Source organism: Tauraco erythrolophus, chromosome 10 (genome assembly GCF_009769465.1).
Source record: "Tauraco erythrolophus isolate bTauEry1 chromosome 10, bTauEry1.pri, whole genome shotgun sequence".
Lineage (NCBI taxonomy): Eukaryota > Metazoa > Chordata > Aves > Musophagiformes > Musophagidae > Tauraco > Tauraco erythrolophus.
Genome location: NC_141474.1, coordinates 18,008,400 through 18,029,446, shown reverse-complemented (window position 1 = coordinate 18,029,446; position 21,047 = coordinate 18,008,400). Strand labels below are relative to the sequence as shown.

The window sequence follows — 21,047 nt, the reverse complement described above, 5'->3', positions numbered from 1 at the left end:
GCTGTTGAGGGGCAGTGCCTCAGCCAACATACTAGGAGCTGCAAGCCAGGCTAGGAATAGTTGTAATATTCCCAGCTACAGTAGCAGGGACAATTTCCCTGTATTACTAGATCCCAAAGCCTATTGGTGTTTTGGTTACCTTCAGTTTGTTTTAAACTGCTCTTTACCTCAGAAACTGAATAACCAATGCAGGCAATGAACGTATCTGTTCCAAATGTATAAGTTCATTCATAGGCTCTTTTCTGAATATCTTTATGCATTTGTATTGCAAGAGCTCTGGGGCTCCTTAAACTTGGTTCTGTGGGGAAGAAAAACAAAAAAGGAGGTGCCATCTTTTTGATGTTTGCAGATTGTCTGTGGAACAATAGATATTTGCAGCATTCTGGCTAAAAGGAATCTCATAATCCATTCTTATCACATTATGGCCTAATTGCCTGCCTTAATAGGATACTGCAGAAGTAGAAAAACAAAGGAAGTAGAAATAGTTGATGGAAAGAGAGAGTAAAATATACAGCGGAAATAAATTTAAAGCTATGGTCACTTGATCAAAAGCAAGCTAGCGAAGTCTTTCAGTTATGGGAAAACTTTTCTTCTCCTTAATTTCCTGTGGGAAAGGAGAAAACAATTTTGTTCATGGTAGCACTTTTTCTTTTCAACTAGAAACGTGGGTTTTTTTGACCAGTTGTGGTGACAGGGCAATTCAAGAATCTTTTTGTTTCCTGAAACAAAGTAGGCTTGTTCCAAGTCTTGGGAACCTGAAAGTAAAATGAGAGGTTCGTGTGCTACAATTCTGGTTTTATTTGTTTGTTCTAACTTTGAATTTGCTTTAACTTTAAATATGCTTTTAAAGCAGGAGGGCCCGTGAATTACAGGGGCAGAGAGATGAAGTTTTTATCAGTGAGTACAGGAAGAAGTAGGATCTAAATAAACATTAGTGACATACCAATCTGCTGTTTCCTTTTCCTCTAACTTCTGTATTTAAGCTAGAACAGTTTCTTAGGAAATAACCCCAATATGTCCACTTTGTATTTCAGCATTTATAGTCTGAAATATGTCAGCAAAATTCACCAGGTTAATCACATTTTGAGCTCTTTCTATTATAGCTTTTCTTTAAGACTAATGAAAGGATTATAATTGGGCAAGAAGTATGATTTATTAAATTGGTTGTTAGCCTTGCTGATTTAACATGGGCCTGTAACTTAGAACATTTATATTGTCATTGTTACATTTTTTCTTTTTATATTCTGTTTTCACTGTAACTTGTATAACTGCAAAATAACCAAAGTGGGTTTAATTGGAGAGCTCTGTATCATGATAGCAATGAAAAGGGTGGTAGTACTACGCTGCTTTCAGAACTTGAAGTTTTTTCCACCTGAAATCTTAGAAGGTAGTAAGAAGCAGTTGTGCTTATAACAGTTGCATTTGTTTAGAAAGAAATTTTTTTTTTTTCTTTCCCCCAGGAGAAAGAGTGCACCCAGTAGATAGCTGGAGGTAATGAATGGAGCTGAGAGAGGTTAATGTTATCCTAGAGCATCATCCGAGTCGCAGAACTGGAGACAAAAGGGTTTGGAAGTAAAAAGGCTTATTTGCTAAAATTAAAGGTCTTCCTTATTTTGTGTAACTGTGCAGCCCTAAAGGTCATACTGCAGTAGGTTTGAATTTAAATCTGTGCTTACTGAACTAAACTAAAATACGCTATTTTAAACAGGAAACCGTGTCCTGAAATTCCATGTTGCGAACTAAAAATTATGTCTCTTCAAGAACCATAGTTTTCTAGTTCAGGTCTAGATCTTGGTGTGTCAAAACCCCGTGTTCCACTGAGCCTCAAGGTCCATTAGGTGCCTTGCAAGCCCTGAAAAGGGATGAAAGAAATACATGTTTTCACAATGAGAAATCAGACATTTTGGCTTATCAGCTGCATAGTACTTTGTTCTTCAGTTTGAGCTACCTGCTTACAGACTTTTTTTGCATCGAGGTTGTAAATAGAGCATGCACTGGTCTTGAAAGAAGACCACCTGTGGCAGGGAGTTGCAGGCCCTACCTGTCAGAGTGACATTTATGGGATGGGTTTTTTTCTTTTTTTCTTTTTTCCTTTTCCTTACTACTGTGTCATCACTGCAGTTTATCATGAAACCCCAACCCCAATCTGACACCCTTAAAAGGAAGTGAAAATTAGTCGTGAAAATTAGTCATGAAAATACTGTCTACCTGTTCCAGCGAATATCCTGGACAGTAGGCTTTAAAAGGTTTTAAAAGCTTTAAATTGTTAAATTTAACCATGAAATACAGAAAACCTAAACACATTACAATATTGTTGAGACCTGTTGTTCTGCGTACCTCTTAATAGTTTGATTTCTAAGCATCTGCAAAAATAAAATCTAAGTGAACTTCTACGGTTATTAGTTTAGTAAAATTAATTACTAATACATGTAGTGATGGATTTAAGAGAGAAAATACAAAATTTATTTTATATCTGTCAGTCAGAATGTGTCTTACACTGTGTAGGTTTATAGTTTTTATTTTGGTTTTTAAGACTCGGAGCATCTTAAGTATTTCAGATGTGAGGACAGAAACCTGTTTTCAGCTCCTGGAATTTATTTTTGCTAGCTAGAAAAAGGTCTGCCTCTCTTTGAGACACAGTGTTAGATAATAATACTACAGAGGGGTGTTTCTGTGTTTTATAACTTCTAATCTCTGCCAAAACAAGAGCTCTTCTGTGAGTATCAGTAACTGGAAAGAAAAGGCATGCTCAGAGCACTGAATGTGGTACCTCTCGGTGTAAAGCTCCTGTTACACCACGCAGCCTACAACCTCACAAAGATGATTACACAGGCTCTGTTGTGTCTCCTAACCTTTTTTGAAATCGTTTTGTATCTGTGCAAGACAGAGGTCTGGTAGAGGTGACATTTAGCTTTAGATTCTTTTATTGATCTTTCCAAGTCTCTATCTGGAACCACTTTGTGCTCTTCTGTTTCTTTTCTGTTATTTCAGCTGCTCAGATCATCCATGTCTGCAGTGCTTAGGTTTTGGTGCGTTATCCACGTATTCCTGTGGCAGAAGCAAAAAAATCCACAACTACCTTTGTTCCGTGAAAGGAATTCTGCAGGTTGTGCCCCAAACCACAGTAAAGTAACTTCCCATGTAATTAGCTAGTGCAGAGTTGAAGGAAAGGCCTGTGGAGGAACAAGCAGTAGCAGCTACCCGTGTTGGTTACAGCAGTCATCTTGGTCCTCCTTTCCTCCTTCCCCTCCTGCTTGCAGCCTCCTCCCTGCACCTTGCCCAGCTCCATGTGCAGAGGCATGCCTGTAGTAAGCGTGTGGCTTCTCCTTGCGGAGTGTTTGGCTCTCAGCTCTGCTGTGGAACTACTGCACCAGTAACCTCCTGGACGAGAAGTTCTCATGGCTGCCAAAGGGGATGAGACCATAGTGAAAATGGCCTGGAGAGCTGTGAGAGCATCCCTGCCAGACAGCTTCCAAGAAAGAAAAAAGTCCATGCAGGAGGGGGAAAAAACGAAACAAAACAAAAATACAACCACCAAAACAAAACAAAACTCAAAAAAACAACCACACACAAAAAAAAACACCCAACCCAAAACCCAACCAACCAACCAAAACCCTCACAAACCTCTACTGCTGTTTTGTGGCTCTCCTGCCCTGGGCAGGTGGCAGTTGCGCCTTAGGAGTAAGGAGGGTCCTTTCACAGGTGTCCGTTCACATTAGTACAAATGACTAATGCTATTCTTTTGTGCGTGGTTGATATTTAAATGTCAAAGTTAGTGATTCCAGGGCAACCAGTCATGCTGTGACTCAGCCTGGGTAAGTGGGTAAGGATCGGGAGATGTTAATGGGAGTTGGTAGCTCAGTTGAAGTAAAGGCGCTGTGGGGTGTGTTACCAGTCCGTGTCCTCTGGCCCTTCCACAGCAGCGCAGCTGGAGAGGCGGTGGGAAAGGCGCTGGAGCCACCGCGCTATGGGAGGGGGGCGCTTGTGGAGCTGGGAGAACTGTGAGACCCTGACAACTTGCCTTACTTACTGATGAGGGAGGAGTATTTGATACTCATCTGCCCACTGGAAAATAAAGAAAGAAAGAGCTGGAAGTTCCTTCTACCCATTCTTTGAGGAACTGAGCCTTAACTTTTACATTTTGGCCATTATGCCAAGAGCACCAACTGAGATGAGTGCTGCAGCGAGATAAAAGCCTCTCTTCTCTGGCTGCCTTTGCCAAATCCCAGGCTAGGTATGCAAAAGTGGTATGCGCTGGTGCGGGCAAGCAGAAGGGACTAATGCAGGCCTTCGGCCATACAGGCAGTAGCTGATATTTGAGTTCTGTGCATAGAAATGTCTGTTGTTTTCTTCAGAGAAATGTAGGCTAGAAATAATCATATGATCATGTTGTATATTCGTTGCCTGTGACACTGTCCATTAGGGTTTGTAAGGTGTACAGGGCTGTAGGAATTGGTATGCTACAAGTTACAGATAATAAGTCTCATGGATCTTTTATACAGCCTGCTTTGATCTCCTTGTGCTCTGCTAAGCTGTTCTTCTCCCGACCACGGGAGCCATACTGTGTGATAATGTACATCCTGTCTCCTTCCCCACTCCATGTATGCACACAAGCTGCATGTTTTACTTTAGAAATGGCAAATTTGGGTCACAAATTGAGCAGTTAAAATTATGATTTTACCACATCCTTCTTACACAGGAAGCTTATTTTTTAAAAAGCTGGTAAATTGAGACCGCTAGATTTCGTCAAAACAAAAAGTGATGCAGGCTATTTAAAGCTGCAAAGAGGTTTGGATTCTCACATGATCAGTTTGCCACTTTGCCTCACAATGCATATGTTTAATTTAAAGTGAAAGCCTTGCAGCCGGTTCCTGTGCTACCTGGACTAACCAGCTTCCTATAGCCACCAGGCTGTGATGATAATCTGAAAAAAAAAAAAAAATTCCCATTATGTTAAGAAAGAGTTGTGGTTCGTGGGTTGTTGTTTTTTTTTTTCTTGGTTAGCTGGGTTGGATTTTTCTGAGGAAGGATTATTTCTTCATTAATTGGGGAAAAAAATTTTATACAGTACTATTTGATCCAATGAATAGGTGGTAACTATTTCTCACTGTAAGACATCCAAACACATTTTAAAAAGCGTGCCACATATTCACATAGTAACTGCAAGACTTTCAGTTGTGCAGTGGTACTTAAGGGAAAGGAGCCGATCAATCTGGTAAGCAATGTGGATGCTGAATAGCAAGGAGTGGGAGACATTGACTTATTGTTAGATGAGAAGAAATGAGAAACCTTGCTCATAGTGTAACAAGAGACCTAAAATGTGCTGTGCGTGTCATGAGCAAGGTACAAAGCATTTAACAAATTCCATTTTGTTTAAATGCAAGGTGCTACAAAATAATGTTACTGCTGGATTTGGGGTGTTCAGACTCAAGCAGTCATTTTTACAGAATCAGATTTTGTGCAGTGTAATCAACTGTTGCTATTCATGTTATTAATACATACCAGCTACAGCACTTTACCTTTCAGATATTTCAGTTGCAGAGAGCAGACTTGGTGCTTGTACTTTGAAGAGGGAAAGACGTGTAAATATCATCTGGCCTGAAGTGAGAAGACTTCTGTTTTGATGCTGAAGTAATGCATCATTTCAGTACCTAACCTTTGAGAAAATGGCGATGAGTGGAATGATGGACAATGTGTGACAGGCAACAAAACATAATGAAAACTGGAACCTTCTGACGTTCTGCATGTCATGCCATGATTGTCATTAAATGGTAAAATAACCTGCTCACCAGTCAACAATAATGATTTTGTCTTTTTTCTCTTGTAGGAATGTTTACCCTTGCAGAAGTTGCATCGCTCAATGACATCCAGCCAACTTATCGTATCTTGAAACCATGGTGGGATGTATTTATGGATTATCTAGCTGTTGTTATGTTAATGGTTGCTATTTTTGCTGGAACCATGCAGCTGACCAAAGACCAGGTGGTCTGCTTGCCCGTTTTGCAGTCTACTGTAAATTCAAAAGCACAACCTGGCTCGTCAGGGAAGGCTGACTTTACCACTGTTGAAACAACCACTGGTCAAGGAGAAGAAGCATCAATGAGAACGGTTTCCTTCGGAAGTGCCCCTACTGTAACACCTGATGTACCTCTGAGCAGAGCTACCTCTTCTCAGTATCAACCCACTGAATCAGGCCAGGAGCTGAAGAAGGAGCAGAAAGATTCTTCAGGCCGTAAAACAAATTTGGATTTTCAGCAATACGTATTTATTAACCAGATGTGCTATCATTTGGCTCTTCCTTGGTATTCAAAGTATTTTCCCTATCTTGTTCTCATCCATACTATCATTTTAATAGTCAGTAGCAATTTTTGGTTCAAGTATCCCAAGACTTGCTCAAAGATTGAGCATTTTGTGTCTATATTAGGGAAGTGCTTTGAGTCCCCTTGGACTACGAAAGCATTGTCTGAAACAGCATGCGAGGACTCCGAGGAGAACAAACAGAGGTTAACTGGTGCCCAGTCCCTGCCCAAGTACGTTTCCACTAGCAGTGATGAAGGAAGCCCAAGTGCCAGCACTCCCATGATAACAAAGTCTGGCTTCAAGTTTTCGGCTGACAAGCCAATGATTGAGGTTCCCAGTGTCACTATTTTAGATAAGAAAGATGGAGAGCAAGCCAAAGCGCTGTTTGAGAAAGTCCGTAAGTTCCGGGCTCACGTGGAGGACAGTGATCTGATTTACAAGCTCTATGTTGGCCAGACTGTCATCAAGACTGTGAAGTTCATATTTATTCTCTGCTATACTGCAAACTTTGTCAACACCATTAGTTTTGAACACATCTGCAACCCAAAAGTGGAACACCTGATTGGCTACACACAGTTTGAATGTACACACAACATGGCTTACATGTTGAAGAAGCTGCTTATCAGCTATATTTCCCTTATTTGTGTCTATGGTTTTATCTGCCTTTACACGCTTTTCTGGCTGTTCCGTATACCTTTAAAAGAATATTCCTTTGAAAAAGTCAGAGAAGAGAGTAGCTTCAGTGACATCCCTGATGTCAAAAATGATTTTGCATTTCTCTTGCATATGGTAGATCAGTACGACCAGCTATATTCTAAGCGATTTGGTGTCTTTTTGTCAGAGGTAAGTGAGAACAAACTTCGGGAAATTAGCTTAAACCATGAATGGACTTTTGAAAAGCTGCGGCAACATGTTTCCCGCAATGCCCAGGACAAGCAAGAGTTGCATCTCTTCATGCTGTCGGGGGTCCCCGATGCAGTGTTTGATCTGACGGATTTAGATATGTTGAAACTGGAGCTGATTCCTGAAGCGAAAATCCCAGCGAAAATTTCCCAGATGACGAATCTTCAGGAGCTTCATCTGTGCCACTGCCCTGCGAAGGTCGAGCAAACTGCCTTCAGCTTCCTCCGGGACCACTTGAGATGCCTTCATGTGAAATTCACAGATGTTGCAGAAATTCCTGCGTGGGTGTATTTGCTCAAAAACCTCCGTGAATTGTACTTGATAGGCAACTTGAACTCTGAAAACAATAAAATGATAGGGCTTGAATCTCTCAGAGAATTGAGACACCTTAAAATTCTCCACGTGAAAAGCAATTTGACCAAAATTCCCCCCAATATCACAGATGTGGCACCACATCTGACAAAACTAGTCATTCATAATGACGGCACTAAGCTTGTGGTACTCAATAGCCTTAAGAAAATGACTAATGTTGCGGAGTTGGAACTGCAGAACTGTGAACTGGAGAGAATTCCCCATGCCATCTTCAGCCTCTCTAACCTACAGGAACTGGATTTAAAGTCAAATAGCATACGCACAATTGAAGAAATTATCAGTTTCCAGCACTTAAAAAGATTGACTTGTTTAAAGCTGTGGCACAATAAAATAGTCAGCATTCCCTCCTCCATTATCCACGTAAAGAATTTGGAGTCTCTTTATCTCTCCAATAACAAACTCGAATCCTTACCAGCTGCAGTGTTCAGTTTACAGAAACTTAGGTGTTTAGATGTAAGCTACAACTCAATCGCATTGATTCCGGTGGAAATAGGTTTGCTTCAAAATCTGCAGCATTTTCACATCACAGGAAACAAAGTCGACGTTTTGCCAAAACAGTTATTTAAATGTGTTAAACTGAGGACTTTGGGTCTGGGACAAAACTGTATTACCTCCATCCCAGATAAAATTAGTCAACTGTTGCAGCTGACTCATCTGGAACTGAAGGGAAACTGCTTGGACCGTCTGCCAGCCACGCTGGGACAGTGTCAGCTTCTCAGGAAAAGTGGGCTCGTGGTGGAAGATCACCTCTTTGACGCTTTGCCCTCAGAAGTTAAAGAGGTGTTGAATCAAGACACAAGCATTCCCTTTGCTAATGGGATTTAGGCTGAGCTGAAATGCTCCGGTAGCTGACTTCCGAACAGCAAATGCTAAAAAGTATAGCAATTGTGAGACTGTGTGTTTTAGAAAGCAGAATTCCTTGGAAGGCAGGACTACTAGCAGGATTAGAAGAGGTATAAGCGAGTGTTCAGTGTTTGCAGTGTTTTAAAAGATTATTTCCAAAATTTCTGAGAGGGTAAAAAACCTTAATAATCTCAATTCTTTTCTCCTTAAATTGTTTGTAACTTGGATGCTGCCGCTTTTGAATGTTTACAAATTTGCTTGCCTGCTTAAAGTAAATGATGAAATTGATGACCTTTTCTTACTATGCAAGTTATTCTTTAAGGTCTGGATTTACTTTAGTGCATTACGGGGGGGGAAAAGCAAGGATAAATGTTGTATAAGGTATGGTTCTAACAGCACTTGAAACACATGTTGATGTGTATTGTTAGTGTTTAGCCATCCTCAGTAAACGAACCCAGTTTGACTGTGCTTTGAACTGCACCAGAACCACCTGCATTAAGGTATGTGGTTTGCATCAGGCCAAGTGTGTTTGTTGTCATTCTTCATCCTCAAGGCCTCACGTTGTGGGGTGAGATTTCTTCTGTAGTCCAGCGTGCTGTTCCTTCACCCCGGCAAAGACCAGTCGCATCCCCACAGCTAGTCTCCCCACCAGCTTCCATAACGCCCCTCTGTCCCACGCAGCAGTGGGTGGTAAAAGGGAGAATACTGCCACTTGGCTTTCAAGTCAGGGATAGTTTTGATATTTGAACTGTTTTGCAAGGTGACTTCGAAAGCCATTAAACACCAAGTGACTTTATTGCTCATGTTTTATTTCAAGTTTTCATCTGGGAAACTCAAGGCATTTTATGAGTTGCTGATTGTTTTGTTTCACAGCCCTTGCTTAGGGACTGGGATGTCTGCTCTGTTTTCTAGACTAATGACACAGACAAAAGAGTTACGACTTACGCAAACGTGATTTAGCTTTATTACCTATTGTGGTGTGTCTTCCACACCTGGACTTTAACTGTAGGACCACCCTTCTCCCCCGCCCCAGCCCAAGTAATTTGATGTTTTTGAACACTTACGCACTGTTAGAAAACCCTAAATGTGTGCCAAATAAGTCATCAAATAAAGAAAAAAGCAGACAGCAGTGAGCGTGGGATTTTTTTTTTTTTTGGTTGGATTTTTGGTGGTGTTTTTTTAACTGAGTTCGCATTGCCAGAACCATTAAAGAAATATAATCCATTAAATCTGCAAAATCATCAGTTGTAAATCTTGGCCATTTACATTCCATGTGTGCAGAAAAGAAGTACTATGCTGGGAGATGATTACATGATTACTCATGGTTTAAACACAATTCCCTATTGTAGTGTGGTCAGGACTGAACTAGTCTGTAGTTCAAGGGACTGTTCTTCTCACACAGAAATCCTCATGCACAGAGATTTCTACTGTAACTTCACCAGAGCTGCCCTGACTTACACCACTCTTAACGAGGGGATAGTTTAGGCCTAGGGGCATTGAGCAGTCAGGAACACTTCAAATACTGCTCTTACGAATCTTGCACATTTTATTGTTAATCATTTACTGTTAGTCATGCTGGGAGGACTGTTCTCAGCTGTAGGTAGCAGTCTCTGAATACAGACCTGCACCGTATGTTTATGTATATCGGAAGACCAGTTTATGAATAGTGGTTTTCCCATTTCTTTTGGGGATACAGTCTGTTTTCCACTTGCCAACAGGTAGTAAACTTGCGATGTTGACAGTTCTGCAACACCAAGTCACAGGTTTGGCAGAATACTTGCAGTTGCTGATCTGTCCTCCACTGGGAAATTTAGTGCTAATCCTCAGAATTTTTTTTTTTAAGTAGAAGTTAAGGCTGCAGTGGATTTAAAAAACAAAAACAAAAACACACAAAAAACAAACCTCTTTCATGTGTTTATTTTTTGCACATAGATCACTTTAAAATTGCTGGACTATTGACTCTTTAGAAAAACTGTGGAATATACTATTAGGGTATGCTTTGTATTTGTTGTTGAGTGTCATTTCAGCTTCCAGGAAGTTGTGTGTAGGAGGGAGGAAGAGTTGGAGGATGACAAAGTAATTGAAATATTTAGAAAAATAGTTCTATTTTCATCTTTTTTCCTTGTTTTAAGAGCGGAGTCGCATGGAATGCGGCTGTGGATTGATCCAGCTTTTAAAAGCTTTTTTTGGTGTTTCCGATTCTCCTACTGTCCCTACTGATGTTCAAAAAATAAACCCATTTCCACTTCATATGAGTATGGTATACATAACTTAGACCACTGTTTTGACTAGTTATTAGCCAATTGTACTTCTTTAGACAACTTCCTCCAAAATAAGTACATGTTAAAGTTAATTTCAGGCTTGTGATGCTTGCTCAGCATAAACTCCATTCTTGTTTTTAGGAGAGCTTTCTCAGAGTGGGGAGGAACTCCCCATCATCCCCATGTCACCTCTCCCCAGTTCTTCCTCCTCTTTGTGACTGTTTATAATGTCCTATTTCCTGCGTGTCAACTGACACAGTCTTGCTTTAAAGTCTTGGAAGTTCATCTCTTTTTCCATGTAAGGCATGTGAAATATATTTTGCATTTCTATTTGATTTAATAAATAAGATGTTTATATCTTCCTCTAATCTATTTTTTTTAATGGGGGGGAAAGTGTGTTTGCATAGTAAAATCTCTATTTTCAAGTTATCTTATGCTGAACTTGATCTATGGTGCCTATAATCTAAGAAGAAAGAGGTATGAGTTTTGCTGCTCCTAATAAATCCTGTAGGTATGGTTTCTAACTATGATACAGTACTTCAGGATAGGTTTTTTTCTTTTTTTTTTTTTTTCATTTATATAATCTAAATGACCTACCACTGTTTTTATTTGGCTAATGGAGTTTTACAGAATATATGTATGGCCCCGCAAGAAAAAATTACTATGCTCATTCAAATGAGAGGAAGTAGGAAATTGCCCATTCTGTTTGCTCCTGCCACTGTAATGCGTTTCTGTGAAGATCCTTTAGTTTTCCAATAAATTGTCCTTTGGAAGATGCTTCCTGTGATGCAAACAGAGCTGTGGCTGTCCTGAGCAGGCGTCAGGCCTCTTGGTGTAAGGGAGGATGCTGACACTTGTGAAAGGCGCTCTGCTGCTAAATAAATGGCTTTGCAGTCCTGAGCTGCCCTCTCTGGTAGCAAAGGGAGAAGCCCAGACACTTGAAGTCATGTCTGGTTATGGGGCAATCTACTTTGTGAACTGTATTTTTAATAGAAATCTTACAGAAATAGCTGTTCTGTATATCATGTTTCCATGGATGTGCACAGAAATTAGTGGTGTCTGGTTATGTGAAGGCAATGGGCTAGACTGTGATTCCTTTACTTGAAGTCAAGTCAAGCAAATGAGGTGTTCCTACAGCTGTGTTGTTGGCCATCATCCTGATTTCTTGCAGGAGCAGATTTTGGCTTTCAGACTTCTCATTTCTTAAGATGGGGAACTGTGCAGGAACCTGACAGTCCTGAGCGTTCCTCTTCTGCAGCTTGTGTGAACATGAAAAATTAAGCTTATGTCAGGTCTGTGGGATGCGAACCTGTGAGGGTGCTAAAGACGAGCTCAAAAGCCTCGAATTTGCTGAGACATCCCAGTGATGATGGCAGAGCCATAGGGCATGGTGGCAGTGGGCTGAGGGTAGCTTATCTGGGCTGACGTCACCCAGTGTAATGGGATTATTGCCTGTGCAACAACTGGCCTTCAAGATGACATGAAGCATGGCACTGCTTTTCAGTCCAAAGCGGGGAGAGAGGCGAAACCTGTGACTTGAGACCTACTTTTGGTTTGGGCACAACCTTCTCCTCACCTGGGGAAAAGGACATTAAAAAGACTTAAATTTCCGGTCTATAAGATGGGCATTCTTTAATGAAGGTAAAATGCATGAATGAGCGTGAAAACCTGTAGAAATGAGATCACGTGGAAAGATTCAAGAGGCACGGACAGTCTTGTCATTAGCTGCATGGCAGAGCCCTATCAACGTGTTTCTAATGTGTGATCCCAGAACAATTCAATTTAGAAAGCAAACTATCACAGGCAGGACTAGAAGATATCTCAAGATGTTGAAGTGCAGCTAGGACCTTATCCAGACAGCAACTGCTGACGCTCTGTTTAGACCAAACCAAATGATTAGAAATGTATTAATGTATTTGCGTGCAGAAGCACAGACTGAGACAGACTTCTGCATTGCTGCGTTGTGTCCCCAGTAGCTTGGGAGGACTAAAGTTTGGGATTCCTTTGAAAAGAGCTCTGAGGGATGGCTAGCATCAGTTTGGTTACAGACGTAGTGCAAAAAGTTGCATTCTCCGATGACGGCAAGGCCATCTGCAACCACAGTGCAATGCATTTATGGCTGGTCTGCCTCAACTTTGGCTGGTGGTTGACATCCTTGCCCTTGAAAAGCCAGGCAAAACCCCAGTGGTCTGTTTATTCAGAAAGACATTTTGTGAAGGCATTTAATTAAAATGTTTCTCAAGCAAGTTTGCTGTAGGAACGTGCAAGGTGATTTTTAAGATTACCGGAATTGAAAGAATTGAGACAAATTCTGTAGTGTTTTTAACCTTGGCATTAACTCCTTGCCTCCCACTGTGAATCGATAAAATTGCTTCACGAACTACTGATTAGCTCACAGGGTTCCCCCAGTGATTGCCAATTTTAGCGCTACAGAAGAGCTCCCAGTTCAGGCTGTCCGCTTGTGCTTGTACAGTGTGTTCAGCACTTAAACTGAAGGCATCAAACACTGATGTTGCAAAATCCTGCGGGCTTATGCTGTGACCAATTTCCCAGGACAGCAAATCATTCCCCATGCTGCTAAAGGGAGGGAAGGCTGTGTTATTGAGTCCAGTTGTTTCTGTAGCAAAGATGAGGCTTTAGAATTAAGCTCAGAAACAGATTTTCCAAGCTGATTACAAACACGCACCCATTCCACGATAAAAGTCATGAGAGATGTCATTGCTGGCAAAGAGATGGTGAAAATAATTCCTGCAACTCAGCCAGGCATGGGTGCAGAAGTGGCAGCTCTTTAACGCTTCACATCAACACAATACAACTCGGGTGAGGATCTTTAAAACCACACGCACTGGAGTTTGGCCAGGCTGCATCTCTCTCCCTTCCCTGAAGAGAACAGCCCCTAAGCCCTTTTGCAATTACCACAGCCAGGACCTTTGTTCTGTCTTGCCTCCAACAGCACATTGCCCCTTGATGCTGGAGGTAACGTAGGGTTATTGGTTTAATAATGACTGTTTGGGAAGAATGCCATCTTTTAAATTAACACCACAGTGGCTTGCAGGAAGTCTTCCAGCTCAGAGCAGGTCTGTTCCCATAAAATGAACATGTTGTGCCCATAAACAACAAAATCTTGAATTGGGATTGGGTTGCATAGACCATTAGGAACAAATGCATGAACATGTTACTGTTCTGCTAACCAGTTCTGGGTAGTTTTGCTGCTTCAGGTGGTTTGTAAAAGTAGCTTTTAAGACCTTTTCCCTAACACCGTCGTGCAGTGTCTGGAGCCAGCGTTGCTGGCCTGAGGCTGGCTGGCTTGTCCCAGAGGATGCTGCTGGAGCTGCCCTGGCAGAGCTGGGGTGGGAGAAGGCCTGGGTGCTGCGGCCACTGCCAGCACCTTGCAGAGGCACCCCTCTGCTGAGGCACCTGGATTTATCTCGCACCTCCTGAGACATCACGCATGGAAGATGCCACATGAGACTGCATCCTTAGCTACAAAATAAAGGGAACACTGTGGAACATGGACCTATTGCCAAGTGACATGTCTGAAGATGGGCTTCGTGATAATAGGAGGAAATGCAGAATAAGGAAAAAAAATATAAGGAGTAAATAGTCCTGAGAGGAGGTAGAGCCCCACCCCAGCTGAAAATTTCAGAAGTTTTAGGAAAACGGTGTAAAATCTGGAGTGCAACTTACAGTTGCTCCTGCCTAGAGCCAAGCTCAAACCTTCAGGGCCTCCTGGGACTCTTTGCCTGTTTTTTTTTTTTCTTTCTTTCTTTACTTCTGTTCCCCCTGTCTTTCAGAAAGGGCCTTGGGGTGCCTGTGTGGTGCTGTTTCTGTGCTCTCCTTCCCCTCCTGCTCCTGTGCAAGTATCTGCAATACGCTTGTCCCTGCAGAACCGTTAAGGTTTATCCCAGCGCAGCCATAGCTGGGGCTGCCCCCCAGCCTGCCCGAGTGTTCCGCAGGGAAAACTTGCCTGCTGTCGAGGGCCAGAGTCTAATCTTGGAGATGCAGCTTCCCCTGTGAAGGGGTTCTCCCTCCTGCCTGGCAGGCGATAGCTGAGTGGGGCAGAGCCCTGCCAGCACAGGGAGGCTGAAGCACCCTCCTGGCTCCCAGCCTCCCGCGCCAGGGCTGCTGCAGGGAAGCGCTGCAGAGCAGGTGACACGGGCTGAGGCAGTCCTGTCCACCTCCAGCTCTTCCACAGCCCAGGGGAACCATGGTCCGCCTGCAGCCCTCGGAGGAAAGGGTTTCCATGACATGTTTAAGTTGCAACCCATGGCTCCTGCTGTTGTGTGTCCTAACAGCCTCCCCTGTCTTTGTTGGAAGTGGGGTTGCATGTTTCTTACCCTCTTCATAAAGGATGTAGAGAGCACGGGGCAATTGTCACAGCCCCCTCTGCAGTGAGTGCTTCTGCATCACCCCTTCCATTTTTTCCTCTGCCCTCGGTTAAACTCCTTCCTTCAGCCTTTCTTCATGTGTTGTTTGGGTGTGTTTGTTCTGTAACTCCTGTTGTTCTCTCCTCAGTCCTCTCAGTTTATCAAGTTTGGTAAAATTAGTGGTGTCTGTAATGGGATGTGGGACCTGGCATCCCAGTGCAGAGCCACTGAACCCAGCAACAGGTAGCCAGGACGAGACTCCCCGGGAGCACAGTGTTGTGCTGCACGTCTGGGTTACCAAACCCTCCTGCTTACCCCTCCTCAGCTGGTGGCCCTGCAGAAAGCCTGGCCGCACCACTTCCTGGCATCCTCCACAGGAAAGGCATTCAGAGGGGATTTTACAAGGTGACTTTGGTCTGATGGCTGAGCAGGGGAGAGCAGCAGGGTGTCACACAGCCTGCGTGCCTCTGCTCTGGGGCAGGTGACTCTGCTGCCCTTGTTTGCTGTTTGGCTTCTCCAAGGTCCAGGGGATATGTCTGAAGGTGGTGGTTGGCCTCCAAGCCCTCCAGGCTCTTGTCTATCATGAGAGTTTTGGAGCGGGTCCAGAGGAGGGCCACAAAGATGATCCGAGGGCTGGAGCTCCTCTGCTGTGAAGACAGGCTGAGAGAGTTGGGACTGTTCAGCCTGGAGAAGAGAAGGCTTTGGGGTGATCTTATAGCAGCTTTCCAGTACCTAAAGGGGGCCTACAGGAAAGCTGGAGAGGGACTTTTTACAAGGGCCTGTACTGACAGGACAAGGCAAAATGGCTTTAAACTGAAAGAGGGGCGATTTGGATTAGATATAAGGAAGAAATTTTTCACTCAGAGGGTAGTGAGGCAATGGAACAGGTTGCCTAGAGAAGTTGTAGATGCCCCATCCCTGGAAGTGTTCAAGGTCAGGTTGGATGAGGCTTTGGGCAACCTGGTCTAGTGGAGGGTTTCCCTGCCCATGGCAGGGGGGTTGGAACTAGATGATCTTTGAGGTCCCTTCCAACCCTAACCATTCTATGATTCTACGACTTCTTCCCACACTGTAGCTGCAGCATAGCTGCAAGGATGCCCTATAGATATACGATGCTGGGCAGGCAGAGACTCCAGGTACAAAGCCAGGGCTGTAATGCACAACAGAGCTGGAAACCAGAAGCCTCTCAGAACGTCAAGTTTTAAGCTATTAAAATTGAGAAACTTGCTTGAAAGGCAAAGGCCAGCTGGGTTGTGAACTGACCACTGTCAGTATCGATGTTTATGTGTATTTGAGACCTCAGAAAACACTAGCATGCTCTGACACAGGAGAATGGGATACATTTCTAGTCGTCTTTGTACTAAAATCTAGTTAAGTAAATTGGCTTTAAAATTGAGTGTGTTAAATGGGTGTGAGGCAGTGCTGGCCCAGCAAGCAAGCACAGGTGTGGATGAATAATTCACACACTTTGGAAAAGTTCCTCAAACCTTCAAAGCTATTTTTGCTCATGTGATGGCTCAGTATGTGTGTCCCTCTCACCACAAATTTCAGCCTTCACACAGAGCATGGGTGTTTTCCCCAGGTGCTGGTGGTCTGAATCCACAGTGACCCAGTGCCGTCGCTGCTAGGCAGAGGTGAGCTCCAGGAGTCCACGCAGGCATGGCTTTAGGAGCCTTAGTGCATCCTCTCAGGGACCACTCTTCTTTCAGGTTAGGACCAGTAAATCTAACAGGCTGCAGTTTTGAACTAGAACTGTACAGAAGAGGCTTTAATTAAATCATTTTTCTGAAGTAATTAAAAGACTCCAAAATGATCATGTAGATAGTAGTGCTGCATCACAGTCTGAAACCTGCCTTCCTCCTCCTCACCAGGCAGTCAAACTACACTTGGCCACCTCTTCCCCTGCTGAGCAGGTATGCTCCCAGCTGGGGTGTCTCTGCAGGAGCTGTCCCACAGAAGAAGTGCACCCACACTGAAAGGTAAGTGCATTTTCAGAGGAAGGCACTGCAGGTCACCGTCCCATACAGGCAAGGTCCTTGTGCCTGCGGGGCTGTGTTTATCTTTGTGCTCGTGTAGATCAGCCTTGGCAACATGTTTAACTCTGAATATATTCGTTTAATTAAATGCTTTTAACATTCATTATACAGCTGCTAATTGTTGACTTCCCCAGAGGAGCTCAGCAGCAGACTGGGGGGTGTGGAAGAAACACCAGTGAACAGCCTGGGTGGGACCACTCACTGGCTCACTCCCAGAGCAATTGCCATGTCTGGACACACAGCTCTTGGTTCCTTCCAGAAGTTCTCACACAAAAGCAGTACCTAAACAGCTGTCAAAGGCTGGGCTGGGGGAAATCTCCTGTTTCTAATGTTTTAGAGTTGAAGTCAGGCACAGCTTGTGAGATTAATGTGATGATTATGAGGAGTTTGGAACTGGACCTAACACATCACTAAAAGCAAAGAAATATGCGGTTCAACATGCTGACTGCTCGCAGGGCTGTTCTGCCTCTCCACTGCTCAGTATCCAAAGCTCTGTCATATAAAGCATAGGGTTAAATGAGCTCCAGTGAAACTATCCTCCAAAAAACCTGGGATGCTTCTCACAGCTTGATCACTAGCTAGGATAGAGGTGGACTCTTTCTGCCCTGCCCCCTTTTAATGGACTTTTTTTCTGTTCCTAGAATGTTTATTCTCAATTCCTCTGGCTTCACATCCAAAACGATTCTAAGCTTGTTTCTTTCCAGATGCCTCTTTTGAAAATTGCACACTTGAGCCATTGTGCATGGCAGCTCTGATTTCAACCTGCTAGAAGTTTCACAACAGTTTCTGCAGTCTTTATTTTGTCTTCCCTGTGGCTTGGGTTTTGTTTGGTTTTTGAGGGTTTTTTTTCTGGCAGAAATTTCTTTGTCACAGTCAGGCTGACAGTGGCCTACAACATCATTGTTGGATTAAAGGACATATGGCATTTGGAGTGGTCTTTTATATGTTTCTGAATCCCAATTATTTCCCTGTAAGAAACTACAGGCTGTCCTGGAGCTGCTGAAATGAATCACTTGAGTGAACGCTTTTTCTTCTTTTTTGTTGCCAATTTGAAACAGTAAGAAGTCTGGCTAAATCCTTCCTCCCTAATAAAATCTGCTGCAAAACTTCCACTGGTTTGGAGGAATCGTTCTACCACAGCACCCTATCAGTATGTGGAGACCATTTTCTTTATGAAGGGATTTTACTGTATGTTTATGCTAACTTTATCAGAAAAAATCACCCTCTAAAATTCAGGGCTGAGACCTGAGCTGTATTGGATGCTGCTGTCCCTCATTAGCTAATGTGCTGGTTTATTGAAACCACAGACTTCTGGGGAACATTTCTGTGCCAGACTCTCTCAATGGGCTGGTTGTGCAGGTGAGTGCTCAGTGCTGTAAGGGTTGCACAATCCAGCCCTTCATCTTCTGTAAGAATATCCTTTTACAAGCTCTAAGATCAGGAGAAGTACCTGCAATACTTTTACTTTGGCACAGTTCTCTTTAGCAATGAAGGACTGGGGAGGGCGGGAGATGTTTACTGGGCAAACACCACAGCTTTAAAATCCTGCAAGTGATTATTGATTTTCACTGTCCAAGGCATGCCAAGAGCAAATACAGATACAGTATAGAACATGGATCTTCAGATGCCATTTGGGGATAAATGTGTACAAGGACGTGAGTAACAGGCAAAGAAACATGCTTGTGGCTAAAAAATTTCCAAGCTTTATGTTGTCTCTGTATTTGCTGATCTGGTTCAGACAGGGAAACAGCAGCGAGCGCCTGGCCGATCAGCCTTGCCTAGTGCCCGGATCCAGAACCAGGTAGGGAGCAGGCATAAGGCTGAGAAGGCAGGTCATTCCTGGTATCCATTCTGTGTGTCTCGCTGAAGCCTCAAGAGCAGAGCCAGCCAGTGCTGCTTGTTCCAATGGCATTGAGAAGCGGACATCAGCCTGCTGGGAAGAGATCCAGGACCATCAATTCATTTCCATTTCCCATGCAACAGTTAGATGGTAAGAACATTGATTTAGAATCATAGAATCATAGAATGGTTAGGGTTGGAAGGGACCTTAAAGATCATCTAGTTCCAACCCCCCTGCCATGGGCAGAGAAATCCTCCACTACACCAGGTTGCCCAAAGCCTCATCCAACCTGACCTTGAACACTTACAGGGATGGGGCAGCCACAGCTTCTCTGGGCAACCTGTGCCACTGCCTCACCACCCTCAATTGTAAAAAATTTCTTCCTTATATCTAATCAAAATCGCCCCTCTTTCAGTTTAAAGCCATTTTGCCTTGTCCTGTCAGTACAGGCCCTTGTAAAAAGTCCCTCTCCAGCTTTCCTGTAGGCCCCCTTTAGGTACTGGAAAGCTGCTATAAGATCACCCCGAAGCCTTCTCTTCTCCAGGCTGAACAGCCCCAACTCTCTCAGCCTGTCTTCATAGCAGAGGAGCTCCAGCCCTCGGATCATCTTTGTGGCCCTCCTCTGGACTCGTTCCAGTAGCTCCATGTCCTTCTTGTGTTGGGGACTCCAGAGCTGAACACAGTATTCTAGGTGGGGTCTCATGAGAGCTGAGTAGAGGGGCAGAATCACTTCCCTCGACCTGCTGGCCACGCTCCTTTTGATGCAGCCCAGGATACAATTTGCTTTCTGGGCTGCCAGCGCACATTGCCGGCTCATGTTGAGCTTCTCATCCACCAGCACTCCCAAGTCCTTTTCCTCAGAGCTGCTCTCAATCCATTCTCCGCCCAGCCTGTACTTGTGCATGGGATTGCCCCGACCCATGTGCAGGACCTTGCACTTGGCCTTGTTGAACTTCATGAGGTTCTCACAGGCCCACCTCTCCAGCCTGTCAAGGTCCATCTGGATGGCATCCCTTCCCTTCAGCGTGTCCACAACACCACACAACTTGGTGTCATCTGCAAACTTGCTGAGGGTGCATTCGATCCCACTGTCCATGTCTCCAACAAAGATGTTAAATAGCACTGGTCCCAGTACTGATCCCTGAGGAGCACCACTCGTCACAGGCCTCCACGTGGACATTGAACTGTTGACCACAACTCTATGAGTGCGACCATCCAGCCAATTCCTATCTACCGAGTGGTCCATCCATCAAAACCATGTCTTTACAGTTTAGAGACAAGGATGTTGTGTGGGACAGTATCAAATGCTTTGGATAAGTCCAGGTAGATGATGTCAGTTGTTCTTCTTCTATCCATCAATGCTGTAACCTTTAATCCAAGAGTAATCAATGCTGTAACCTTTAATCCAAGAGCTAGAATTCACAAAGCCATATCCACGGTTGCTGATACATAGCTTTGCTTTTCTTGTGACTTAGAGCATCTGGGAAGTGGGCAGCTTGTGTGTTGTCTTTGAGGAGGGAAACGATGAAGGTCCATGTAGAGACAGTTGCTCTGGCACAGCCCTCACTAGGCTGGATGGATCCTGGGCAGGTAGGACACTACCTTGGTTGTTGCAGTCAGTTTACAAGTTTCTTTAATTTGTTGAAGGAATCAGGCCTCACAAGGCTACAGGACTTCATAAACAACTTTAATTTTCTTTTTCCCCATCTTTACTCAGATCCTCAGGTGAATATAATGTGAGGAGACGTGACGCTCTGGTTCAAAATTCCACATCCCACAGCTGACGTCCTAGGCAACACTGTCCTACGTTTAACAGCGGTCTGGTTTCTGTATTTTAAATAAATACATGGGGATCTCTGACCATTTCACTTGAAGTACCCATATATGCCAAGGGAGAGTATGATCACAGTGCAGGGTGATGTTCCAGTGCCTGCCTTTAATTTAGCTGGTCTGACTAGCAGTGGCACAGATGTCAGCAAGGGGTGTTGAGACTTTCTACTTCAAGTGTCTGTAAAAACACCTTCCCTAATGTTGCTGGCACAGCCCTGGCTGTGCACACAGGAACACCACCTTTGCTTGCTAGTAGGTGGCTCTGATTCCCCATGCTTCTGGTGCCAAGATATTT

The 21,047-nt window shown here is 43.7% G+C and overlaps 1 protein-coding gene across 2 annotated transcripts in view; it reads left to right on the top strand.

Annotated features, from left to right (window-relative positions):
- Positions 1–10,976, top strand: part of LRRC8D (leucine rich repeat containing 8 VRAC subunit D) — a 44,341-nt gene extending 33,365 nt beyond the window's left edge. For both annotated transcript variants that reach the window (XM_009991125.2, XM_086617419.1), the window contains exon 3: positions 5,828–10,976. In XM_009991125.2, coding sequence (XP_009989427.1) covers positions 5,830–8,400 — 2,571 coding nt within the window. In that variant the 5' untranslated portion in view covers positions 5,828–5,829 and the 3' untranslated portion in view covers positions 8,401–10,976. The remainder of the gene's footprint in view (positions 1–5,827) is intronic.
- Positions 10,977–21,047: the final 10,071 nt, after the last annotated feature.